The sequence below is a fragment of the Budorcas taxicolor genome, chromosome 5, assembly GCF_023091745.1.
Source record: "Budorcas taxicolor isolate Tak-1 chromosome 5, Takin1.1, whole genome shotgun sequence".
Lineage (NCBI taxonomy): Eukaryota > Metazoa > Chordata > Mammalia > Artiodactyla > Bovidae > Budorcas > Budorcas taxicolor.
In genome coordinates, this window is record NC_068914.1 from 55250048 (window position 1) to 55276670 (window position 26623).

The following is a 26623-nucleotide window of genomic DNA, read 5'->3' on the forward strand; positions in this document are numbered from 1 at the left end:
TGACTGCAGCCATGAAATTAAAAGACACTTACTGCTTGGAAGGAAAGTTATGACCAACCTAGACAGCATATTAAAAAGCAGAGACATTACTTTGCAAACAAAGGTCCATCTAGTCAAGGCTATGGTTTTTCCAGTGGTCATGTATGGATGTGAGAGTCGAATTATAAAGAAAGCTGAACACCGAAGAATTGATGCTTTTGAACTGTGGTGTTGGAGAAGACTTGAGAGTCTGTTGAAGTGCAAGGAGATCCAACCAGTCCGTTCTGAAGGAGATCAGTCCTGGGTGTTCACTGGAAGGACTGATGTTGACGCTGAAAATCTAATACTTAGCCACCTGATATCCTGGGTGTTCACTGGAAGGACTGATGTTGAAGCTAAAAATCTAATACTTTAGCCACCTGATGCAAAGAGCTGACTCATTGGAAAAGACCCTGATGCTGGGAAAGATTGAGGGCAGGAGCAGAAGGGGACGACAGAGGATGAGATGGTTGGATGGCATCACCGACTCGATGGACATGGGTTTGGGTGGACTCCAGGAGTTGGTGATGGACAAGGAGGCCTGGCGTGCTGTGGTTCATGGAATCACAACGAGTCGGACACGACTGAGCAACTGAACTGCACTGAGATTCCAAGGTCTAGTGACTCAGTGCTACCTGATAAAGATGATTCTTTTTTCATCTTCATGTTTCCTTTCTCAATTAGGAATGTGCATGTTAAAATTTATGAAACAAGCCATTTATATTTTAATGTGTGAAAAAGGTGTGTCTAAAATACTTTATGAGCTATTCTATGCTCATTTAGTGTCTTCTAAATTTAGGTGAAGGTTCTAGGTGACCATGAAACTCTGATAAATGTTTAAGATTCAGTATTTATTCACATCCACCATGCAGAGGAGCCATAGAAACTTTTAGATTGTTAACATTTGTAAGCACCAAGCCAGGGGAATAAAGGTGAAACATTAATCCCTGTGTATTTTACAAATGGTTAACCTATGTTGTCACTTGTTTTTAATATTTTACAGTAAAATTATATAACTTAAAATTGATGATATTTACTAATTGTATAAAAAACAAAAACTTTATAGTTATTTGGTTTAATGTCTAATCCCCTGAAAAGTTTTAATTTCTACTTCAAAACTGAATTTTGAATCAGTAAATTTAAAAAGCATTTATTGAATATTTGCTCTGTGCCTGATATTATTCTCAGACTTTGTATAGAGTTGTGAATAAAATAAAGACATCTGTCTTCAGGAATCCTACTTCTGGACTGGTAATAGGATAATAAATAAATGAATTTTAAAATAAGAGGGTTATGGGGGGGGGAAGTAGAACAGAATGCAGAAGAGGCAGGAGGGGAAGACAGGAAGTGGTGGGGCTGTAACTTCCCATCTTAAGGGGGTAATGTCTGAGTCTGCTTGGGCTGCCATTACGAATACCAGAGACATAGCTTAAAGAACAAGATTACTTTCTCACAGTTCTGGAGGTAGGCAGTCCAACACAGAGCTCCAGCCGGTTCTGGAAGTGGCGAGCGCTCTCTTCCTGGCTGGAAGGAGGCCTCCTTTTCGCTGTCTTCCTGTGGCCTTTCCTCAGCATGCGCACACAGAGGGAGAGAATAGGCTTCTGGTGTTCTCTTCTTAAAGCGACACTAATTCTGCTCAACCCTGAAGACCTCAAATAACATTAATTTCATCCTTACTCAAATACTGTCACCTTGTACTTGTGTTAGGGTTTCCGCATATGCATTTTGGAGGGACACATATACTTAGTCTGTAAGAGGCTTCATTGACTAGGTGATATTTGAGAAAATTCTTGAAGGTAATGACATGGCTCCCCAGGAAGATCTACAAGAGAAATCCCTTTCCAGGCACAGGAAGAAGCTGGACAAAGCCCTGTATCAAAAGGTGTATCCCAAGAACAATAAGGAGACAGTCTGGCTCCAAAGCAGTAAGCCAGACAGCAATTAGAAGGGAAGTCAAAGAGATAACAGGGAACCAGAGTGTTAATGAGGGACCAGAGACCATTAACCTATGGCCATAGGCCACTGGAAGGACTTTGGATTTTGCCTGTGAGAGATGAGGAGGATTTTAAGTAGAGAGGTAATATTTTAAAACCATTATTCTTGCTTAACTGTGCTGAGAATACAGAGAGGACAAGGATAGATACAGGAAGACTTGTTAGGCGTCCATACAATAATTCATGCAAAACAGCATGGTGGCCTTGATCAGGTTACTTGCAGAAGAGGTGGTAACAGGTGAATAGAGAGTACACGACAGTTCTGAATAGTATGATGGGCCCCAAGTGCCTGTTAAGCTTGCCACACCTCTATTCATGCATTTGCCATTGCACCCCTATTTTAAATTACAGGAAGCATTATCTTCCACCCCAGATACTTTAGCTTATTTCTCTAATAAGTCTGTTTTCATTGTTGCAGTTAAACAAAATTAATGTTAGATCCTTGATGTTATGTAAAACCACCTACTTTCAAAACATCCTGATTTTTTTTTTCTTTATAACTTTTTTGAAACAGGATCAAATGAGAGGTTCACACATTATTTTTGATTGTTGTTTCTCTTAATCTGGGCTTCCCTGGCGCCTCAGATGGTAAAGAATCCACCTGCAGTGCAGGAGACACAGGTTCGATCCCTGGGTTGGGAAGATAGCCTGGAGAAGGAAATGGCAACCCACTCCCGTATTCTTCCCTGGAAAATCCCATGGAAAGAGGATCCTGACGGGCCATAGTCCATGGGGTTGCAAAGAATCACACACAACTGAGTGACTAACATTTTCAGTTTTCACCCCTTCTCAGTCTATTTTCATCCAGAAGAGACTTCTTCCTCCCGCCTCCCCACTCCTATGCCAGACACTCATTTAGGCAACTAGATGAGCTGTCCTGTAAGTGGTTCCATGTTCTGAATTTGTCTCATTGCTCTTTACTGATGTCATTTTATTCTTGAACTCCTTTTCCTACTTTCTTATAAATTCAAGATAAGATCTAAAGGTCTGAATATGCACAATGAACATTTTGGCAGGAATACTTTACAAGCGTTGCTGTGTAGATCAAAATACCTCACGTCAGGAGGTATATAATATCTCGTCTCGCCACATTTTCAGTGACGTTAAAATTGATCAGTTAATTTAGTGATAGTGACAGCATGATTCTTCACTGGAAGTTTTTTTCCCATGTTGTAACCAGCAAATAATCTGTGAGGTGATAGTCTGACATTCCCTAAATGTTTAAGTCCCTATCAACCTCCTAGTCATTTAAAGATGCATTTGTGATTGTTACCTGAGTCAGTTGTTTCATTAGGAATGCAAAATTAATTTCCAATTTTATTATGTCTTCCACATTTGTTAAACAGAATTTTCCTCTAAAAAGGAGCTTTTTCTCCTTAACTAGGGCTTTTTTTTTTAATTCGTAAAAATAGAAAGCCAGGGGGGGAAAATGCTTAATTTTCTCCCTTTAATTTCAAAGTTTTAGAGTGAAAGAAAAGTCGTTTAACTAAAACCAGAGGTTACAAAGTAGTATTTTTAAATTTTCATTTCTATTTCATTGAATAATATTAGAACTCATGGGTTTTTATACTGATATTGAATATATTTTTATCAGTTTCAGTTTTTATTCATTGTAAAGTTTAAAATGTTCCATCTTTGGCCAGTAGGACCTCTTACAGATGACCTTTTGTTCTTTTTATACCATTTGCCTTTGATAGTTTCTTAGCTTTCTTGCCCCATTAGATGTCCCAAATTCCTTCTGTGCCCTAATCACAATTTGGGATTACTATCTCTCCAATTTTCCCTAGTTTCTTTTAGTGAAAAGTGTGTATACCTAGAAGATAGAGTCAACAGGAATTCCTCAGGGATCTTGGATGTGTTCTGCGAATGAGAAAGTCAAGTATGACTGCAAGATCTGGGGACTGGGCAGCTAGAACAAATGAAGCTGCCATCAGCTAAGTAGAAGAAAGATGCAGCTGGAAGGAGGGACAAATAGGAGTTCAGTTTGGGACATTCTGATTTTTAAAATTTAATTACATTTCTATATAAGGTGTATAGTAGGCAATTGAATATACAAATTGGGAGTTCCTTAGATTACAGTTAAGTAGACATCATCATATAGATGAAAATTAAAACCATGAGGTTGCATGAGTATACCAAGGGTATAAGAAAGAGGACCAAGGATTGAGCCCCAAAGTTAAAAGATCTAGAAGATAAACACATGTGTACATTTTGTTAACGTTATTGAGAAATAGGCCAAAGTATATCTTTTTGTATTTTAGACCCAACAAAGTATCCCATATAATAATAATTAATGATCATGTTACACTTTCTCTTCAGGTGAAGGACTTTCAGAACGAACTGTAGAGATTATACTTTCAGTCACTTTGTGTATCCTTTCCATCATTCTTCTTGGAACAGCTGTTTTTGCATTTGCAAGGTAAGACTATTTGCATTAGACTTATTCCTAAGATGCTTTATGGACAGTTAACAGTTTAATTAGGAGACAGAAGCCCACAGTGGTTACTAGAATGGGAAGCACTTAATAATAACAACTGTTAGCAAATACAAATAGTTTACTATTAAAAGGAGTAAATGGAAACACTAAGGGATCCGAAAGTAGCAACTGCAACAAAGCTGCTCTCTCTAGTCTAGGGGAAAGTGGACAATACGTGAACAAACTAGAAGTTGTCTCGCTCCCAAGTTTGTCATGGAATGGCCACCACAGGCACATATATCATATTACAGTGAGCAAAGAAATATGACAGAGAAAGCAGCGGGAGCTGGTCTGTAGAAGCTGCCCACCATTACTGGAGGGTAGGCAGCCTGGAATTAGTGAAAGCAGTCCATGCTGCCCGACTGTGGATGGGCTGAAGCTACTCAGCATCATTCACTGATGGGATGGAGAAGGCCTGAACTCTAGAAGCAGCTGGAACTCACTCAGGTGGACTACTGGCCTTCCACAATGAATCATAATGCAGCCCTAGAACACACAAGGGAAGTATCCCCCTCTCCCCACTGCCTTGCAGGATGACTGCTGTCCTCTATGAAGAAGGCTCAGCATCCCACCCACTGGCCAAGGAGTCTAGCTCCAATATCTCAAAGCGGGACAAAGAAGTAGATATGGGCCTGAGAGACAAGTTTACACAAAAGGGGAAAGTGCCAGGCTTTCTACATCTTTGAATGTTTATAACTCTGATAGGTTTAATTAAAAAGATTTTAATCAGGTTTGATCTTTGGATTTGGATGATCCCCTGGAGGAGGCCATGGCAACCCACTCCAGTATTCTTGCCTGGAGGATCCTCATGAACAGAGGAGCCTGGCAGGCTACAGTCCATACGGTTGCAAAGAGTTGGACATGACTGAGCAAGAAAACACAGGGAAAAGCACAGGGAAAATCTTAGTTGTGATTCTAAAATCCAGTTTCATAAGATAGATTGCCAAGTTAAAGGGACCTTCCATTTGTAAAAATAACCATTATACTAATTTCTTAAGTAGCTCAGTAGGCTCTGTTTTATCTGAAGAATGTTGTCCTGTATTGTGTTTGCAAAGCATCCTCTATTTCATCTTCAATCTTTTAAATTATCATTTGAACTTATGTACACCTGTGGTGGATTCATGTCAATGTATGGCTAAACTAATACAGTATTGTAAAGTAAAAAAATAAAATTTAAAAAAAGTTAATGCATTAAAAGAAAATTTAAAAATAGAAGAAAAAAAAAGAAAATTTGAAGGGCTCTTGATATTTTTCTTCTACTAGATAGCATTCTCAGATTCATGAGAAGACGGTGAGAGTTACATTGTGCAAGCTATGGTCCTTGTCCCTAAGGGACACGCAATCACTGTATTCACAATGTTGTTCTGCTCCCAAATCATTTCTTTATAGGATGAGCTCCTCTAGTGGGCAGAAAATGGCCCCCTCTTACTCCCTGCAACTTCCCTTCATGTGGCTGTTCAGCCACCAGAGTTTGATCTCACCTGAACATCCCCTAGGCTTTCACACACTGCTGCTTTTGTTCAGTCAACCGTAAATGTGCTTCCTCCACCTTCTGCAACACCCAAGTCAAACTCTACTTTTTATTTCTTCTAAGTGCCAACAGTTGCAATCCCATATCATTTCAGAACTGATCAATTACTGTTTTACAAGTTGTAATTTGAATATTTTTCCTCCGTATGCTTTTTCTACATTCCAATCCTTCTCAACTAAATTATATCCTTGAGGATAAGGACCATATGTTTTACTTTCTGTATCACCCTCAACACATAAATCATAATAAGTATTAAATATTTGCACTACAAGATAGAAAAGCTAAATATTACTTTATATTTAACATCAATTTGATTTGCAGATTCATGTGACTTCTATTTTTGAACCTGAGTTTTCTGGTTCTATTTTATACTCTTAGATTATATAAAGAATATATAATTAGATATACATACTTGGCAATATTTTTATAAGACTTATGTATCTTATCATATGTAAGTGTTTTATTTATGTAAAAACAGTGGAAGGTTGTCTGTTTGAACTGGTGCTGATAGCAATGAGCTGTGTCCACATTGGCATATTCCTTTTTATGATAAATCTATGGGACAGCTTGAGGGAGGAGACACAAGCTCACAACATCTGTCTCATTCACTCTATACTTTAAATGTGTCAGTGACTCAGACCTTGAAGAACTAATTCTCATTAAAAATAGCATGTTAAAAAATGAGAGTAGAATATATTCCGTGGAATTAAAACAGGGAGAAGAATTTGAGTAGCTGTAAATTTGCAACGAGTTCACAGAAGTGATCCCAACAAAGAAATTATTTGACTGACATCTTAAAAAGAAATCTAAATACAAACACATGCTTTCTATGCTAATTCCTCCTTGGACTTTACTGCACTTACTTTTAGAATTCGACAGAAGCAGAAAGAAGGTGGGACATACTCTCCTCGGGATGCAGAAATTATTGACACTAAATTCAAGCTGGATCAGCTCATCACTGTGGCGGACTTGGAACTGAAGGACGAGAGATTAACGCGGTGAGCACACTCCTCTGGGCGAACAGTGGTCCAGAGGGCCCGGAGCCATGACCCTATTGTGACCTGTACTTGTTGGAAGTGTTTGTGGGGCTTCTATTTACACAGGTCACAGAGGTTTTCTTTCAAAGGGTGACCTCCATCTTCTACACACTTCTCACTGGTGTTCAGAGAATCACTTAATCTTCCTAATACTTTGAGTTCAATATGAACCTGGGCCTATAATGTTCGGCAAAGCTTTTTTTCCCTCCTGAGACAATATTTGTATACATTAAACCTTTAAAATTATGTCTAATAACTAACTACATATGATAGTATTTTTTTACATTGGATTTTTTCTGTCCACATTTAAATTACATATTTATTCAAATTTGTAACTACTTGATATTTATCACTTTTTATAAAAGCCTCCCTTAAGCTCTTTAATGTAAAACATTATTGTATTCAATGTAAACTCTAAATTATATATTAACACGTCATTTTTTAAATTGCTTAGTATTTAGGATTAAATAGAAAGTAAAATTTATCTTTGAAAGGAAAATTTTTTAAGTATGCACTAAGTATGTGCCATCAATATGTTTTGGAAATAAGAGTACTTAATTGTAAATGTTAAGTAATTTTATATTCTTTTAAAATCATAAGTTTTTCAAAATGTTGGCACATTTGAAAAACTTCTATTAAGATAATTTACCAAACTCTTAATAAAAACTATCATCAGAAAGTTTTAGATTCTTATGAGATTCAGTATTTTATGATGCTCACAGCATGTGGCAATTGTTACAAAGTACCTGCACAGTTGTGTTGAAACTTTGGAAGTTATTACTATGAAAATATGGCATCAAAGGTCTTAAACTTAAAAAGGAATTAATCATTTATAGTTGTCATTTACCAAAGCTGGTCTTTGCCTAATAGACTGACTTTGCACAAGTATTTCTAGCATGTCTAAAAATATCTAGTATGTGCTATAGATGGAACTGTCATCTGATAAGCAGGGTCCTTCCGAATGCTACAAAATGAAAGTTATTCGGTGTTATCAGTAAATTACAAAGTACTTTGGTTCGTTGGATGTGAAAATTCCTTTTTACTTATCTACATTTGTTTATGTTCTAATACAGGTTGATCCTATCTAAAATGGGTAGTGCTCCAAAGACTGTAAGATAGTTACATTTTAAACCATATAAAAGATCAATAGATCTGCAGGGTAACCTGCCCAAGCTAAATCCTATCATAGAAACAATAAAACATCAACAGTATTAGGCTATGCCTCAGTTTTATAAGGGTCCTGGTGCATAGTAAAAGGAAGTTTCTTCTCCTTTACCCCTGTGGGCCCAACTCCCTTTCCACATCCCTTTCTCAATTAAGGCCTGGGATCTCCATCTTTCTTCTACATGTGAAGCGTAAAAGGAATGAAACTTCAAATCTCTGTGTAATTAATTAATTCTAGTTTTTGAACAATTTAGTTGAATCTGTTCATGTGAATTTCTAAGCATCCAAACATGCTTACAGTATTTTTTTAAAGTGAAAGCCGCTCAGTCGTGTCCAACTCTTTGTGACCCTATGGACTTTACAGTCCAAATTCTCCAGGCCAGAATACTGGAGTGGATAGCCCTTCCCTTCTCCAGGGGATCTTCCCAACCCAGGGATCTAACCCAGGTCTCCCGCATTGCAGGGGGATTCTTTACCAGCTAAGCCACCAGGGAAGCCCAAGATTACTGGAGTGGGCAGCCCATCCAGCCTATCTCCAGGGGCTCTTCCCGACCCAGGAATCAAACCAAAGAATCTTTATTAATTGCCCAAAAGTCTCTAGTATGTGGATCTTTAGCAGTTATAATACAGTGGAAAAAGTCAGTATTGGAGAAAGTATTCTTTTTAAAGAAGGTTACCATTCTATAGAGGCTATGTGAGGTCAGATTCTCTAAGCTCTGTGTTTTCACAGCTTGCCCCCTACTCCGCTGAACACAGCCATTATCAAAAAGGGATAATATATATATTTTAAATATCTGTCATGACAGCTAATGGAAAAGGTGGGCAAAGACTGTATAGATTGTTTATTATTGGGTACTTAATATTCAAGGACAGCCTCATTTAACATTAACTCATTATTTTCCTGCTTCCATGTTTGTTTATATATATCACTTTATTTGTAAATAGATGTAGAATTGCCTTTAAAGTATATTTCGAATAATTTTAATCTACTTTTGCACATAGAAAACTGGTATATATTACTGCTAGTAATATCAAAGTTAGGAATTTTAGTTTTCAATGCTTTTTGCTTCTTTGTTATGACTCTAGTAATCATAACTGTAATACATTGGTAATTCCAATGTCACATACTAATATGCTTTGTTTGATTACAGAAATTTATTAAAATAACTGTCTCCAGCTTTATTATTTATTGAAGGATTTTCATGTTAATAAAGTCACATACATTAGATGATAAGACTAGAAAATATAGTAACTAACAGATGCATAATTAGCCGTGTGCACATATGCATGCAGTCATTCCTCAGTGAGCCTCTAGAGCTCTTTGCCTGTATTTCAGGTGTGGGAAAGCCTAAACCTATCAAAAGCCACACATGTCTGATGAGGACTGAGCCACAAAGACGGATGGTAGATTCTGGGAGTGAAGACTCAAGGAGTTTGAGTTAGCTTCCAAATTGCTGAGTAACTTATGCCACGTGTCTGTCATTTACAAGAAGGAACTTAGACAATTTCCTTTAAATCTACCCAACTAACATATGCTCTTTCCACTTGAGGTTTAGGCAAATTTTTTTCCTTCCAAACTGCCCACTTTCTTCATGCTAATTGGACTGCCATTTTTCTTCAGTGTTATATTTTGTCACTTGTCCGTAACAGAAATGATAAAATATCTAATTAGCAGTTAAAATATTAATTTTAATGAAGTTATCTGATTGACCAAAAATGGTCATTACAATAATTGATATTAAATCAACTTTAGGACTTACTTAAGGTCTTATAGTTAAGAAATTATATATGCATGTATAGCTATATACATTTTTTAAGATTCTTCCTATAATTTCCATATATGTAAACTCATATTATTTGATTATATTATACCTTGTTTCATTAAGGACCTGAAGATGAATTCTCTCATTGTTTTTCATCTTGAAAACTAATGAAACTCAAAGATTTAGAACTCTATAAATCCAAGAGAACATTCAGTGATATGCAAAGAAAATGTTTTAAAATTCTTGTTTAGAATGATAATGATATCATTTCATTATACCATTTTGATATTTTTAGTGAACACAAGCTATATATATTAGGAAGAATATTTAATATTTGGGTTCATCTATTCTACATTCACCAGATTAGAAGATAACACTGAGATTTGCTATTTGATAAACAAATTCACAAAACAACGTTTTGTGATGGCTCTTTCGTCATTAACACATTGAAGTGAGAAATGTTTCTAGGAGAAAATATTAGCAACATGAGCATACATACACACTGGTAGCACAGACCTGTCTCTTTAAAATTACTGAGCCTGGACCACAGAATAAATCATGAGGAAATAAAAAAATACAAAGACAAATGAAAATGAAAACACGATGCTCCAAAACCCATGGGACACAACAAAAGCAGTTCTAAGAGGGAAGTTTAATGATACAAACTTACTTGAGGAAATAAGAAAAATCTCAAACAACCCAACTTTATATCTAAAGCAACTAGAGAAAGAACAGGCAAAATCCAAAGTTAGTAAAAGGAAAGAAATCACAAAGATTAGAGCAGAAATAGAGATGAAGAAAACAATAGAAAAGATCAATGAAACTAAAAGCTGATTCTTTGAAAATATAAACAAATGTAATAAAACTTTCACCATACTCATCAAGAAAAAAAATAAGAGGGCCCAAAATAATAAAATGAAAAATGAAAAAGGAAAAGTTACAATGGATACCACAAGTGTACAAAGGACCATATGAAATTACTACAAGCAACTATATGTCAATAAAATGCACAACCTGAAGAAATGGACAAATTCTTAGGTGCAACCAACTAAGACTAAACCAGGAAGAAACAGAAGGTCTGACCAGACCAGTTACAAGTACTGAAATTAAATTGTTATTTAAAAATTCCCGACAAACAAAAGTCCAGGATCAGATGGCTTCACAGATGAATTCTACCACACATTTAGAGAAGATTTAACACCTATCCTTCTGAAACTCTACCAAAAATTGCACAGAAAGGAACACTTTTGACCTCATTCTATGAGACCGCCATCACCCTGATGCCAAAACCAGACAAAGATAGCACACACACACAGAAATTACAGACCAATATCACTAAGTCCGGAACAAAATACTAGCAAACTGAGTCCAACAGTATACTAAAAGAATCATATACCATGATCCAGTGGGATTTATCCCAGGGATGCAAGGATTTTTCAATATCTGAAAAGTGATCGGTGTGATATACCACATTAACAAAGTGAAGAATAAAAATTAAATGATCATCTCAATAAATGCAGAAAAATATTTTGATAAAATTCAACATCCATTTATGACAAGAAAAACTTTTTAGGAAGTGGGCATACAAGGACCATACCTCAACATACTAAAGGCCATATATGATAAATCCACAGCTAACATCATACTCAATGGTGAAATGCTAAACATTTCCTCTAAGATCAGGAATAAGACAAGGATGTATTTTAGTCAACATAGTTTTAGAAGTCCTAGCCACAGCAATCAGAAAAGAAAAAGACACAAACGGAATCTAAATTGGAAAACTGAAACTCACTGTTCGCAGATGACATGATACATAGAAAATCCTAAAGATGCTATCAGAAAACTACTAGAGCTCATCAATGAATTCAGCAAGGTTGCAGGATACAAAACTAATGTACACAAATCTGTTTCACTTCTATATATTAGCAATGGAAGATCAGAAAGAGAAATGAAGGAAGCAGTCCCATTTACCATCACATCTAAAAGAATACAATACCTTGGAATAAACCTAAATAAGAAGGCAAAAATGCCTGTACTCCAAAAACTATAAGATGCCGATGAAAGAAATCACAGACAACACAAACAGATGCAAAGATATATTATGTTTGTGGGTTGGAAGAATCAATATTGTGAATATGACTGTACTATCCACGGCAATCTACAGACTCAATGCAGTCCCTATCAAATCCCTATGAAATTTTTCATAGAACTAGATAAAAAAAAGTTTACAGTTTGTACAGAAACACAAAAGACCCTGAATAGCCAAAGCAATCTTGAGAAAGAAAAATGGAGCTGGAAGAGTCAGCCTCCCTGACTTCCGACTATTCTACGGTTATCAGGACAGTATAGTACTGGCAGCAAAACCAAACTACAGGTCAATGGAACAGGGTAGAAAGTAGCAATAGATGCATGCATCTGTGGTCAACTAGTCTACGGCAAAGGAGGCAAGAACACATAATGGAGAAGAGACAGCCTCTTCAATAAGTAGTGCCAGGAAACTGGACAGCTACCTATAACAGAATGAAATTAGAACGCTAACACCACACCCACACACACCCACACACACACACCCACACCCACCCACACACACCTCAAAATGGATCGAAGACCTAAATGTAAAGCCAGATACTATAAAATTCTTACAGCAAAATATAGGCAGAACACTCTCTGACATAAATCACAGCAATTTTTTTTTTGATCCATCTCCTTGAGTAATGGAAATAAAAATAAACAAATGGGACCTAATTAAACTAAAAATCTTTTGCACAGCAAAGGAAACCATAAACAAAACAGAAAGTGCACAGAAGAAAATATTTGCAAAGTGACTGACAAGGTATTAATCTTCAGACTATACAAACAACTCATGCAGTTCAATATCAACAAAATAAAACAAAAAAAAACCAATCCAAAAATGGGCAGAAGATCTAGATAGACATTTCTTCAAAGACGACATACAGATGGCTAAAAAACACATGAAAAGATGCTCAACATCACTGTTAGAGAAATGAAGTATCACTTCACACCAGTCAGAATGGCCAGCATCAAAAAATCTACTAACAATAAATGCCAGGGATGGTGGAGAAAAGGGAACACTGTTGGTGGGAATGTAAATTGGTACAGTCACTATGGAGAACAGTATGGAGGGTTCCATAGAAACTAAAAAGAGTAACCATATGATCCTATAATCCCACACCTGGGCATACATCCTGAGAAATCTCTAATTAAAACAGATAACATGCACCCCAATGTTGACTGAAACACCATTAACAATAGCCAAGACATAGAAGCACTCTAAATGTCCATCAACAGATAAAGACAACGTGATACCTACATACAATGAACTATTTAAAAGAATGAAATGACGCCACTTGCGGCAACATGGATGGACCTAGAAAGTATCCTAAGTGGAGTAAGCCAGACAGATATCATAGGATATCACTTATATATGGAATCAAAAAAAAGATGCAAATGAACTTATTTACAAAACAGAAACAGACTTACTGACATAGAAAACAAACTCATGGTTACCAAAGGGAAAAGGGAATGGTGAGGGATAAATTAGGAGTTTGAGATGAACATATACACACTACTATATGTAAAATATAGTATTAAAATATACATACTACTATATGTAAAATAAAATGACTTCCCTGGTGGTTCAGATGGTAAAGCATCTGCCTACAATGTGGGAGACCTGGGTTCGATCCCTGGGTCGGGAAGATCCCCTGGAGAAGGAAATGGCAACCCACTCCAGTACTCTTGCCTGGAGAATCCCATGGATGGAGGAGCCTGGTGGGCTATAGTCCATGGGGTTGCAAAGAGTCAGACATGACTGAGTGATTTCACTCCATATGTAAAATAGATAACCAACAAGAACCTACTATATAGCACAGGGAACTATACTCAGTATTCGCAATAATCTCTAAGGAAAAAGAATCTGAAAAAAGTATAATATATATATATAATGGAATCACTGTGCTGTACACCCGAAACTAACATAACATTGTAATTTCACTATATTTCAGTTCTTTTTTAAAGTCCCACTGAAATTGAAAAAATGCAATATTTTAATTGTATAGATTATCTATATTCCTGGAAAAAATTCTATGTTAAATCTAGGATTAAATTCTTGGGAAAGTTTAAAGGAATAAAGATATAATTTTAAAGAAAAAAAACACTGCTCAGCCCAACTGGCCCTGTGGTTTGCTTTTAACTAATTTAACACAGATTGCCTTTCCAAAAGAGTTATAACACAAAATAAGCCAAGAGAATTTTGAAAAGATACGGGCTAATAATTTTTTAATTTTCACTGTCTCCTTTCTAAACTGAATTCAGAAGTCATGTTTCTTTTGGTGACTAAGTCAGAAAAAATAGAAAATATCAATCAGTGTCACTAAGATTATTTGAGAAATACTCCTTTTCTTCCAGTCCTCAACTTTTCCCCTCAAATTTTGGGCATCATCCCATACTAGTTATCTTGCCTATTTTAGTTGAGTGAATGTAATGGTGCATTATCTTAAGACCAAGGCCCAACCTAGTAATCATGAGAGGAATTAAAATTCTAATAAAATTAAGCAAATCACCGAATGGCTATTTTAAGACTATCTTTCATCAATAACTTGAGAAGTTTGCATGCTGAATTTTTATTAAATATATATGGATTCAGAAGTTTACCATTTAAAAGGATCCTATGAATGTGTTTTGTAAACTGTAAATCAGAATACATTCAGTATTATTATTGTTATTTATAATATTTGTAAAATTAAAAATGGCCCCAGTCTACATTCACATATAGGATTTGCTAACATAATACTTGCTACTGTTTAGGAGCAATTACCATGTGGTCAATTCTGTATGTAATGATCTCAGCCAAGTCATTTAATCTTTTGTGGTTGGTACTCCTGATCTCCATTTTACAAATGAAAAATAAAAGATGCCTGGAGAATTTAAGTAACTGTCCAAGAGCATGCATCTAGTTAACAGGACAGCCAAGGTGACAGGAGCAGGTCAGTGTGATTCCGAAGCATCAACATACACCTATAATTCTGTGTGCGTGTATTTGACTCTGAAGCATACTACATGCAATCAACACAAACACACTTGACAAGACAAGGGCCCGTGATATCCTTCTTCAAGTAGTATTTTCTATGCAGAGTATTTTCTTCTTTCAAGTAGTATTTTCTTTTCTATTCTAAGAACTGCTTCTTTTGTGATTCTCCAGTGTAATGGGGAAAAGAATGATAGCATTTTAGTACAGGTTCAATCTTACAGAAACTGAAAAGTGTTTAGTAGTACAATTCCTGTGACTTCACTAAGAATACACAAAATTTGACCAATATATGAAATACTTTGTAAAATTGTTAGCATTTTAATTTCCATCAGTTCTCTGACAGATTCTGGTTGTTAATTTTACTTCTGTCTTAAACTATTTTGCAAGCAATGGCAAAAATATATGAATCCAGATAAGAAATGTCTGAACAAAACGTGAATTTGGGACAAGAAATGTCCAGCAGTAGAATGAATTTCAAGATATTTCATGCTCATGTTCTTACAGTAGCAAGTAAAAAACAATGCAGTATGTGTTTTTATACTAAAAAATTAATCTTTACTTCCAGATACTCTTCATTTTTCTTTAGACGAAAGGAGATTTTTGTCATCCAGTAAGTTACTGTGGTGATGCAGAGCTCTGCTGTGATTAATCTTTTCAGATGGTGTGCTCTATATTTTAAAATACATGATAAGAAGTGTTTTGTTGTTTAATATGCTATTTTTTTCCAAAGACAAAAAACAGTTAAGAGTATTCGAAACGTTCTACTTACTAAGTGTCCTCTATGATATTGCATGCTATTATAAATTAACCTTATCAGAATGCACATTGACTCACAATGTGCATGGCCTGAGAAATTTGCTGTGTTATCCTGTTGTGTTAACTTTGATTGTAAAATAAGTTTTCACCTAGATTTCTTCACAAGTTTCCTGGCTTATTATTACGATGACACAAGAGTTCTCTGTCTGATGGGTGGACTCTGGGTTCACATTCCACACAAGCTCATTTCAACTACTACAGGTAGTAATCTGCCAAAAACACCCCTGAGCTAAAGATTTCAGTGATCACATCACACAGAAAATGCCATTTCCAACCAGCACTCAAAGCTGACCTCTCAGTGTTCCAGACTCACAAATGGTCTGGTTGAGAAACTCTGCCGAATGCCTTTCTCTGTCATCACTAAACAGAATCCTTTTGTTATTTTCTTCTTTTTGGCTTTATGCCATCAGTGGTGATACCTTAGTCACTAAGTTGTGTCCAACTCTTGTGACTCCAGGGACTATAGCCCTCCAGGCTCCTCTGTTCATGGGATTGTCCAAGCAAGAATACTGGAGTGGGTAGCCATTCCCTTCTCCAGGGGATCTTCCTGACTCAGGGACTGAATCTGGGTACCCTGCATTGCAGGAAGATTCTTTACCAGATTGCCATTAGTACCTCAGAGAAAAACGCTTCCATTTTTATCGAACCCTCACTGTCTCTCCTCTATAACCACATTTCTTCTAGAATCAGTCAACAGTCCTCTGTTTGGTCAAAGCTCCTACTCTGATAGAACGATATAGTTTGGGTTAATCAGAATCTTTAAACACCTCTACGTAAATCAACACAGTTAAAATAGATATAGTAGTCTTTCAAATCTGGTTTTTTGAGGTTACCTTCTAACCCCTGAGAGAGTAATTTCTGTACTTACCTGCCCGCCTGTTCAGGCTGTCAGGACGTCCTTTTAGATGGTGTTATGTCATCCGTCTGCTCTCCGTTAAGTCCCCTCCCTGAGAACCTTTGCCGATCTCCCCACAAAGCTGTCAGCAGTTTCTTTATCCTCTTTACTGCTTCTGCCCTCTTGCCCCTGAGGTAACCAGGTTTAGGACTACAATTTTAATTTAGAATACACAGTTTACCAAATAAGAATCTGTCAAGAGTTTGTTTTCACATGTGCTTAGTAATAAGGAAAATTCAACTCTTGCCACCCTGGAAATCTTACATCACCTCTTTGACAACAGCAAGAACATTGCTTTCCTGTATGTATCTAAAACTCCATTTCACCTTGTTTGGATGAAAGAAATATCAATCGGGCATCTACAAGTGCCGGGGTCTGTGCATACTGTGATAAAAAATTATATTACTCACTTATTAAGGTGGCATGTTTACCTTATAAGGTGAAATTTTAGAGTCAGCTGCACAGTCCTAGCCATTGGTTGGGATAATATTTTTAATTTGTACTAAAGACCGGAGAAAAGTCATTGGTGATTTGATAAGAGTCTGAAAGAATACTAAAGCCCATAACGAATAAAAACAATGAAAAAAAAAAACAAAAATTAAGATCCTTTTGAAAGCATTACAGTAAATTTTTTGGATAAGTAACATAGTCATTGTAGAAATTAATGTGGACATTGGAAAAAGTAATGAATTGAAATACATAAACTAAAAACCTCACGCTCAATATTTTACGAAACTTAGAAAAATCAATTAATGTTTCACCAGATAGATTCTTCAAAAATCTTCGTTGAAAAGGAGGTACATATTAATGTGAGAAATACATATTTTTATAGTAAAGGCAGTAAAGTTTTTAACCTAACAAAACTGGTTAAGTAGAAAACACAGCTTCTCGCCACTGGTAATGCTGATTTAAGCTGCCCATCTATAGGCTATCATCTGTAGCTCTCTATCTGGACTATATTTTAATTCCCTATAGATTTCAACTAATTGACCTTGAGGGAAAGCTGAGTCTCTGTGACAATATGGTCTTCAATCACCACTGCCAACATAAATAAATGGTTCCTCTCTGGATCTATCAAGAGTAATCTGAGTGGAATTTAAGTTTTTGATAGACTTTGAAAAAAAGTGAGCCCAGACATGAAATAATACCCTTTTCAACAAAAGGGCATAGGATTTAAGCTAAGATTCATGTAATAAAATGTGTTTAGCCCTTTATATTAGAAATTGGTCAGTTATCTTATTGAAATCTGGACAATTCCCAAATTGATTTACACACTAATGAATATGATTTGACAGTATCCTTCACTATTGTGAGTGAATAAGTTCTCTTATTCACTATAGTGTCTAAAACACTCTCCATGTAACGTTTTTAAGTTTTTTTAAAATGTAAATAAAAAGTATTTTTGAGTCTCTATGTCTATAGATCACTTTATTTGAAATAGCACTCCTGAAATAACATTGTTGATTTTCATACACATTAATTTCTGTGAGTTTATGTTTATCTAACCAAATAATTTTCCATAAAGGAATTTAATTTCTTCATCAGTAATAAGTCAGTGCATTTTCTTTATAGTATAGGCCATCTCCTTTACCACTTCCCTGCATAATTGTCCAAATTACTATTTTTTTCCTGTTGACAAGTAAAACTTTAAAACTTCAAAGAAAAATAAAATTTAGAATGCAGCCAGTACTTGAGAAAAATACACTTATTCAATATGAGGCTAAGAATCAAGGCAATGACAAGGAGACTACAAACAAAAACAAGAAAAAAAAACTAATTGTTATTTGAAACAGGTAATTTATGCCAAAATATCCTCTCGATTTTAAGCTGTCTAGGTAGGTATTTATTTCAGTTCACATATAATTGTGAGATAAGCACAGACTGGAAAATTTCGTAAAAACAGACTATGAGACGCCTTGTTTCTCACATTATGTAAAAACATATGTGAAGAATAGTGTATGTAAAATGACTGTGTTTAAGGGAGTGATACTGAAAAGTAAATAAAGCCAAAACAGATCTTGTTTTATTAAATCTATTTTCTAAATTACTTGTATAGACAAGAGCAATTTTATTGTTCATGTAACTTCCTAAGTATCTAGCACCTGTAAACTTCTGTTGTGAGAGGATTTGACCTGGCTTTGTTTAGACTTGTATACTGTTTATTGATGCATCTATTGATATTTGTTTAAGCCTTTGAGTAGCATCTCATGAGAATTCTCGATTAATATTTTTGTGGAAAATTCATTTAATTCAGATATTCTCTCCTAATAATCAGAGCACGTGTATTTAGTTTACTATGTATCTTAGTCTAAATTCATCCACAGCTGTATATTTAACAATGACTTATTCACTGTCTACTACAAACGAGTTTATGAGCAGCTTGCAGTAAGCCAAATGTTAACCATGCCCCTGCCTTCAAGTAATACATGAACCTCAATGCATGGGTCCTTAATATATGTACTTATATAGCCATGATAGAAGACGGAAAGTGATTTGTCCATAAAAGTTTAGTTTCATAGAATGAAGAAATTATTTTTTCTGTAATAGAATAGGGTAAGGTCCTTAGAGGAGCTAACATCTGAATTAGCTATTAAGCAATCAGCAGCATCTGGTTGTGGTAAAACACCTGGAATGGAGAAACTAATAGAAAATATCTGTGGTGTAAACAGGGTAATATGAGGGGTAGCTATAAAGAATAATGTAAAAAATGCAGGCACAATTAGAAATGCTTTCACATTATAATGTGAAAAGAGAATTATTACAGCCTTTATACTATTAGGGATTAATCTATAATTTGAATTGAGAACTAGGAAACCGACCTTTTCATCACTCTTTATTCTGGGACTCTGATTAGGAAGAATAGGAAATCTCCCTGCTTAATTTAGCACAATCTAGTCTTCCTAGTTTTGAGTAAAATTTAGGATATTCTTTTAGAAACAAAAAAAATTCATCCTTTTTATCAGTATCAATTGTAGAATAGATCTGTAGAAGGAACTTGAGTTTCACAATAAAACTAGAACTAGTAATTACAGTAGTAATGATAGCCAAACAGCATTTACATATTGCTTCCAGAGTCAAGGGTGGAAATTTCCCAGCATTTTACATATATGAGCTTGATTTACATACGTTTGCCCTATTGTCTAAACTAAGAACTGAGAAAGGTTGAGGTGACTTATTCAAAATAATATAGCTGGTAATTGTTGGAACGGGTATTTGAAGCCAAAAAGGGCACTGTATTTTGTAAGAATTCACAAATATTCACCCAAATCTAATAGCTAGCCAGGTACAGTTTAAAATCACTATCTCTATACACCTAAAACTGACACAACACTAAATCAACTGTACTTCAATACAGGAAAATTAAAAAAAATCCGTATCTCTAGAGAGATCTTTCAAATGTAAAACAATAAAATCAACCTTCTGTAGAGTTCTTCACTGGAAAGACACTGACTATAAAGATAAAATATTAATACTTTTAAAATAAGAACAGATCATTAGTGAAAATAGAACAAGGATTTGAATAATAATTACCTGATGCTTCAGCTATTTCTTGCTCTACAAACTAGCTCTATTTCAGGTTCTAGATAGCCCAGAAAAAAAATATTTTTGCCAGTACTACCTCAAATAACCCTGGATCCTCTGGGAAAAGAAAATCTCCCCACTACAGGATGGCTATCTGACAGTTCTTAAAAAGATGAATCAAAAGCTTGTCACTAAAGCAGATGTGATGTTTGAACTTCACCATTCATAAACTGAATAATGTTCCCTGATATTATAAAAAGTGATCTCTACACAACTCAAGAATTTCCAGTTCTGCATGGTAACAGAGACATCGATCTTGCTAATTCAAGTATCTCATTCATTTCTATCTTAAGCTCAGTTCTGAAGATTTGCCCAGCCTGACTCCCATTCCTTTCCTGTTTCTGAAGAGTATCGTGGCATCGGAACATTAGGGTACCAGGCACCTAAAGAGCTTGGGTAGTGTGGGTCTTTGTTCTTCAGTCGCCAAATCATGTCTGGCTCTGCGATCCATGGACCGCACTGCACCAGGACTCCCTGTTCCTCACCATCTCCTGGAGTTTGCCCAAATTCATGGCCATTGAACTGGTGTGGGTCTAGCTCATGGTTGCCTTTTCTTGCTGGTCTTGGCTGAGGGGTAATTATTTTCTATGGAGATTGACTGCTGCCTGAGTTCCCACTGCATGTGTTGGAAGTCAGGACCTCCAATTCATATAGTTCGTCTTCCTATCCCCAAATTAAGGAATTTCCTGATTCAATATCTCATTCAGTCATCTCCATATCCATCCTTCACCAGGGGATCTTCCCCACCCAGGGATTGAACATAGGTCTCCTGCATTGTAGACAGATTCTTTACCATCTGAGCCAGCAGGGAAGCCCATGTATCCAGTCAGTCAGGTTTTCTCTGCTGCCTCCTTAGAATCACTCTAAGGGGTTGTGAGAAGCCTGCTAGCTCAGCCACCAAGACACTGCTCTGAAAGTGAAAGTGAAGTCGCTCAGTCGTGTCCGACTCTCTGCAACCCCATGGACTGTAGCCTACCAGGCTCCTCCATCCATGGGATTTTCCAGGCAAGAGTACGAGAGTGGGTTGTCATTCCCTTCTCCAGATCTTCCCAACCCAGGGATTGAACCGTGGTCTCCCGCATTGTAGGCAGACGCTGTAGCGTCTGAGCCACCAGGGAAGTCTTTGTTCTAGTAATGCTATTTATCACTGTGATGCCATGCTGATTATGAGTTGCCTTACTAGGTTATACCCTGTGGGCTGAGAAATACTTCCTTCTGCCTGGGGACACCTACAGCATTAACGAAGAATTCCATCTTTCTTCTTGATAACAGTTACTGCAGCACCCCTGTATTCTTCACCAATTCCTGTACTGTTATAAAATATACTCTGACTCAATGTTTTCTTCACTGAACAAACCCCTTTGTGACCATTTTCATAGTATTTATTAAGCCACATTTTTCCATCTATTTTTTCATTTGTCCTTTACTTCAAAATCCACATCCTCTTATACTTGTCACTTAAGAAATGTGGTAAAATTATCCCTGATATTTAAAATTATAAACTTTGATAAAAGTGTATGTTCTTCATTTTATTTCATACTTTGTGCCTTTTGTGTTTTTTTGCAGTGCTAATTTGTTGCGCATGACAAATGTGTTATTGAAGATATGCCCATCTCTGAATTTGGGCGTCGTACAGTCTATTTGGCTGTTTACAATTATTTCAATTTTTAGAGTATAAATAACTCGACTAATGAACTGTCACAAAAATATATATCTAAAGTAACTGAAATGACTGTCATTTTTTATGGTTATATAGTCACAAAGATTCACTCAGGAAATAAGATTTAGGCAATTTGATGTCATTTTCCAAATAATCACCCTCCTTTATTCAGCATTCTTCATGGACAAAGAAAAAAGTTTCATTCACATTTACATTTTTAGGGCAATAAATACTATGCAATATGTTAAAAAGTGACTTGTACTGATGTAATGCCCCAAATGCCTAGCAATATAAAACATTACCTTCTTAGCTTGAGAGAAAAGCCAAATTATTATTTGGCCATATTTGGGTCCAAATAATATAATTTCAAAAATGATGTAGAATTTAAAATAATGGTCACATATCAGTTAAAGGTATAGCATGTCATAATTGCTTGTTTACCATGTTTTTCTCATTTTAATCTAGAACTCAAGAGCTGTACCCTCAACTCATAATGCATTTAACACAATCTCTGTTGCAGGTTACTTAGTTATAGAAAATCCATCAAGTAAGTTTGTTAAGTATCTTTTCTTCTTTTTGAATACCAACTCTAGATTCCCTGATTCAAAGAATCTTAATGTGTGGTTCCTTTTTTGTATGTTTGGTAGAACAACCTCCAAGCTGGATATAAATCATAAAAGCATGACTAATTGCATGGTAACTGGAGAAATGCTTTCTCTCTCTCTGGGGTGAAGCCTGCATGTCTGTATTTTAGCTTGGGAAGTAATACAGGGATATCTAAACTCCTCAGGGTTTAGAAACCATGTCATTATGAGAATGAGGTCACTGCAATATTTTATATCTTCTAAAACCTTGTAATGTATAAAATGTTCTCTGTATGACAAAGAGGTATTATATGCATTAGGATTCAATGATAACTTTATGCCCTTACATTTACTTGAAAAACTTTCTTCATTAAAATGTGCAATCATTCATTTAAAGTCACTTAAAATTTGAAGGATTTCTGCACCATGAAATACAGAGAAAGTGAACTCAAAGGGGGAAAGCTAGTTTTGTAAATATGACAGAGTGACTTTAAAGGGCTGTGTGGTTTTGAAACGTCCTGTGTCCTCTTAACTGGTCAACTATAAAGGTAGTGTCCAGACTAAAGGAAAAGAACTGAACCTAACATAACTCCATTTTATACCTTTCTTTGGAGGCCGATAAGCAAGAAATCCTTCCTGCAGCATGTTGAAGAGCTCTGCACAAACAACAACCTAAAGTTTCAAGAAGAATTTTCGGTATGTTGCCAGCAGTTGTCACAACATTGCCAGACCTCCAGTCGTTTCACGTGTCACATTTCATGTCCCGTTTAAGCTTGCAAGGCCATGAAGGACTCTGGCCGTGATAATCAATACCCAATTACCAGGTTGATTGTTTGGATAGTAACATTACACTGAGCAGCCTCTGGTGCAACCTGAACAGAATTATTCACCTACTGTGTGAGGAAAAGGTGCTGCTCCTCAGACATCCCCCCAGCAAGGGCAACCTGGCCCCGTTTGTTCTCTTCTACCCAGATGTAGAAGCAACCCTAGAATGCTGGATGCATTGGTTTTTGTGTGTGTGCAAGGTTTGGGTGGTACCATATATTTCAATAACTTTTAGATTTTGAAACTAAAGAAGCTCATTTCATATTTGCCTGCTTAGTTTATGTTAGTGGTATAGAGGAACCTGAGAACAGAATTTGATGTTTCCAGAAATTATAAGAAACAATGTTTTTTAGAACTGTACAAAAATAGATAAATAACACCTGTGCTTTACAGGCTTATTTTTAAATCATGGAATAAGTGCTCTATCACATTAAAGAGAATATATGAAGTTAAGAATTTGTCACTTTAAGACTATTTGAAAGTTAGAAGATAAATTTTACTGCTTTTAGCATTTATATATCTACAAAATTGAAATTACATTAAAAACATAAGGCATTTCTTAGATCTACAAGCTATCTTAAAATTTGTGAGCCCCTTTCCTGACTTATTTTGTATGAGAAAAATAAAAACAGATTTCTAAATGTTACCAAATATTTCTGTTTTTTCATGAACGTTTTAGTGTGTGAACAAAGACTCAAACAATTGGCTTGGATAATTCAGGATTGTAATATTTCAGTTTCTCAGGGAGTAATAACAAAAATGTGAGAAGATTAATGGTATTTCCTACAGCTTTTTGGTTATGCTTCTTAAATATTGATCTGGACTTAACAAAATCAGTGGTACCATAAAACTCTTCTTAGCATTTACAGAGCAAGAGCTTTCCACTTTTCAGGAACCAAAGGGTAATTTCATTAGAATCTAGCGAATATAGTTCCATTATACATGACTGAGTATCTGAAAAGTTTTATTAGCAATAACATTTTCACATATACTGAGAAGGTTTCTAGTTTAACTATTTTGGAGATCATGGTTTTAAGAACTTGGGTTTTATATATATATATGTTGTGTGTATATACTAAGTAAATGTATATAAATAAGTAAGGACATGGCTTTTTAAAATTGCTTTTCATCCTACTGCTGTGTCAATTTTTAAAGCAAAACTGTTTTAATAAACAAATGCATCTTTGATGCATATATTTGATAAACCTTGTAACTCAGGTCATATTCACTTATACCTTAAATATCAATAAGCTCTTAATTGCACTAGGCACTGATATATGTCAATTCAGCATTTTATAGCTAGGTGACCTTGGGCAAATTACCTAAACTCTCTGTTCTTCAGTGTCCTCCATCTGTATCTATCTTACTGAGTTGTGAATACCAAACTGATTGAATGATGTGTAATACTAAGAACAGTGGCTGGCACAATAAGCATTTGTTATTACAATGATGATTTCTACATAAAGAAGTTCATATTTATGATAAGAACTGCAGACATGTCTAAGAAATCACAAATACACAGTGTCCTGATAGAGAAAGAAGTGAGCTTTAACTCTGTCTGGAGAGCAATTGGAAAAGACTTTACAAAAAAGTGACCGGCCAGATGAACTTTAAGACAGAGCAGAGGCCCAATGAGCAGAGAAAGGGGGAAAGGTATTCTAGAGAGAAAGGAGGAGTGCGAAAGCATAAGGATGCAAAACAGTCTCACTCAGCTGTGATCCACTAACCAGCAGAAACAGTAGGAGAAAGAGCTAAGTATTTAGGAGAGTTGGTTGAAGCCCCATGTGCCCTGATAAGAAGGCCACTGAGTGTAACATTACTAACCAAACAATCGACCTGGTAACTGAATATTGATTATCAAGGCCACAGTCATTTCACTCTATAAATGGAGACTTCTGTAAACACAGAATAGAAGGTGATTCCAATTCACCTTTCTTTTCCCCTCTATTTGTCTCATATAAATACGTTGATATATATTCCCAAAACCTAACACAAGGAAGCTGCTCTAGGATTCCTCATTTGGTCAAAAATTTTTTCGAAGCCTTTGGTGCCAGAACACCAGAATTCAGATGCTTAACCTTGTCCCTCTTCATTAACACATATATACATGCAAAAGACTGTCCAGAATTCTCAGAGGAAAAATAAGGGAGAAGGGAAAAAATTATCCAATTAAGAAAATAATTTTTAATAATGCTGAAAAATTGCAAACCCCTCAGTTATAGCACTTTTAAGGGAATCTGGTAAACTGAGACATTTCTAATATGGAAAACCCTAAATTTCATAAATGTAAATCAGCTTGATAAAATTCTCTTGAACAGCTTTTTAAATGATCAACAGATATCATGATTTTCCACCAAAATATCAGTAACAGAGTTCCCTGACACTCCTTCAGTGTCTGATATTTCTTAATCACACCTTTGGATTCTGCTATCGATTTAACAATGCCCACTGAGAACAGGAATTGACCTTTGGCATCTTCTCAAACTGACCACTGTTGTACCAATTAATAGGCATGAAATCACACTGCCCAAGGAGAAAAAACAAAAAATAAATCACCAACTCCCTTCCCCTACTAAGTAGATGTTGAAATATTAAATAATACACAGGGAATATTTGATGAAACCATCAGTAAAGTATGAAAGGAGTCGCTAGCACGGTTGCCTCACCTCAGACTTCACAGAGGGCAGAGAAACCGTGCCAGGGAGAGCAGGAGCCCAAGGACCAGCTCTATGCAAGGTATTTTCAGTGTAAGCTCATCTGAGTTCCTTACTGTTCACTTGACCTTGCTTCTGCAGTTATGAGAAGTATTTTCGTTTTAAAAATAAAAGGACTTAGAATAGTCTTTTACTAAGTGGAACTTCGTGTTGACCTCTGAAATAAATCTAAACTGTGCAATGACTTCAATCCACAGGAATTACCAAAATTTCTTCAGGATCTCTCTTCGACTGACGCTGATCTGCCCTGGAACAGAGCAAAAAACCGCTTTCCAAACATAAAACCATGTATGTGTATATACTGTTTCTGGTTTTAGATACTGAAAGCTTTTCAAATGAGTGCAAAATGCACTTTAGCATCTTCTTAAATATGTATGTCATATTAATTGAATTATAATAATGCATTTTATTAGCAACAACTTATAAATTGTATTTCTTTGGCTTTGTTAATATTGACTAAAGTTAATGTACATGGGTTTCAGCTTGTTCACACAAGGTTTATTCATGCAGGTGT

The 26623-nt window shown here is 35.8% G+C and overlaps 1 protein-coding gene across 1 annotated transcript in view; it reads left to right on the top strand.

Moving 5' to 3' along the window:
• PTPRQ (protein tyrosine phosphatase receptor type Q) overlaps positions 1–26623 on the top strand; it is a 236614-nt gene that overhangs the window by 180415 nt on the left and 29576 nt on the right. Inside the window, exons 34-38 of the mRNA XM_052639801.1 lie at positions 4332–4431; positions 6889–7017; positions 22507–22533; positions 23185–23266; positions 26307–26397. Of these exons, the coding sequence (XP_052495761.1) occupies positions 4332–4431; positions 6889–7017; positions 22507–22533; positions 23185–23266; positions 26307–26397 (429 nt within the window). The remainder of the gene's footprint in view (positions 1–4331; positions 4432–6888; positions 7018–22506; positions 22534–23184; positions 23267–26306; positions 26398–26623) is intronic.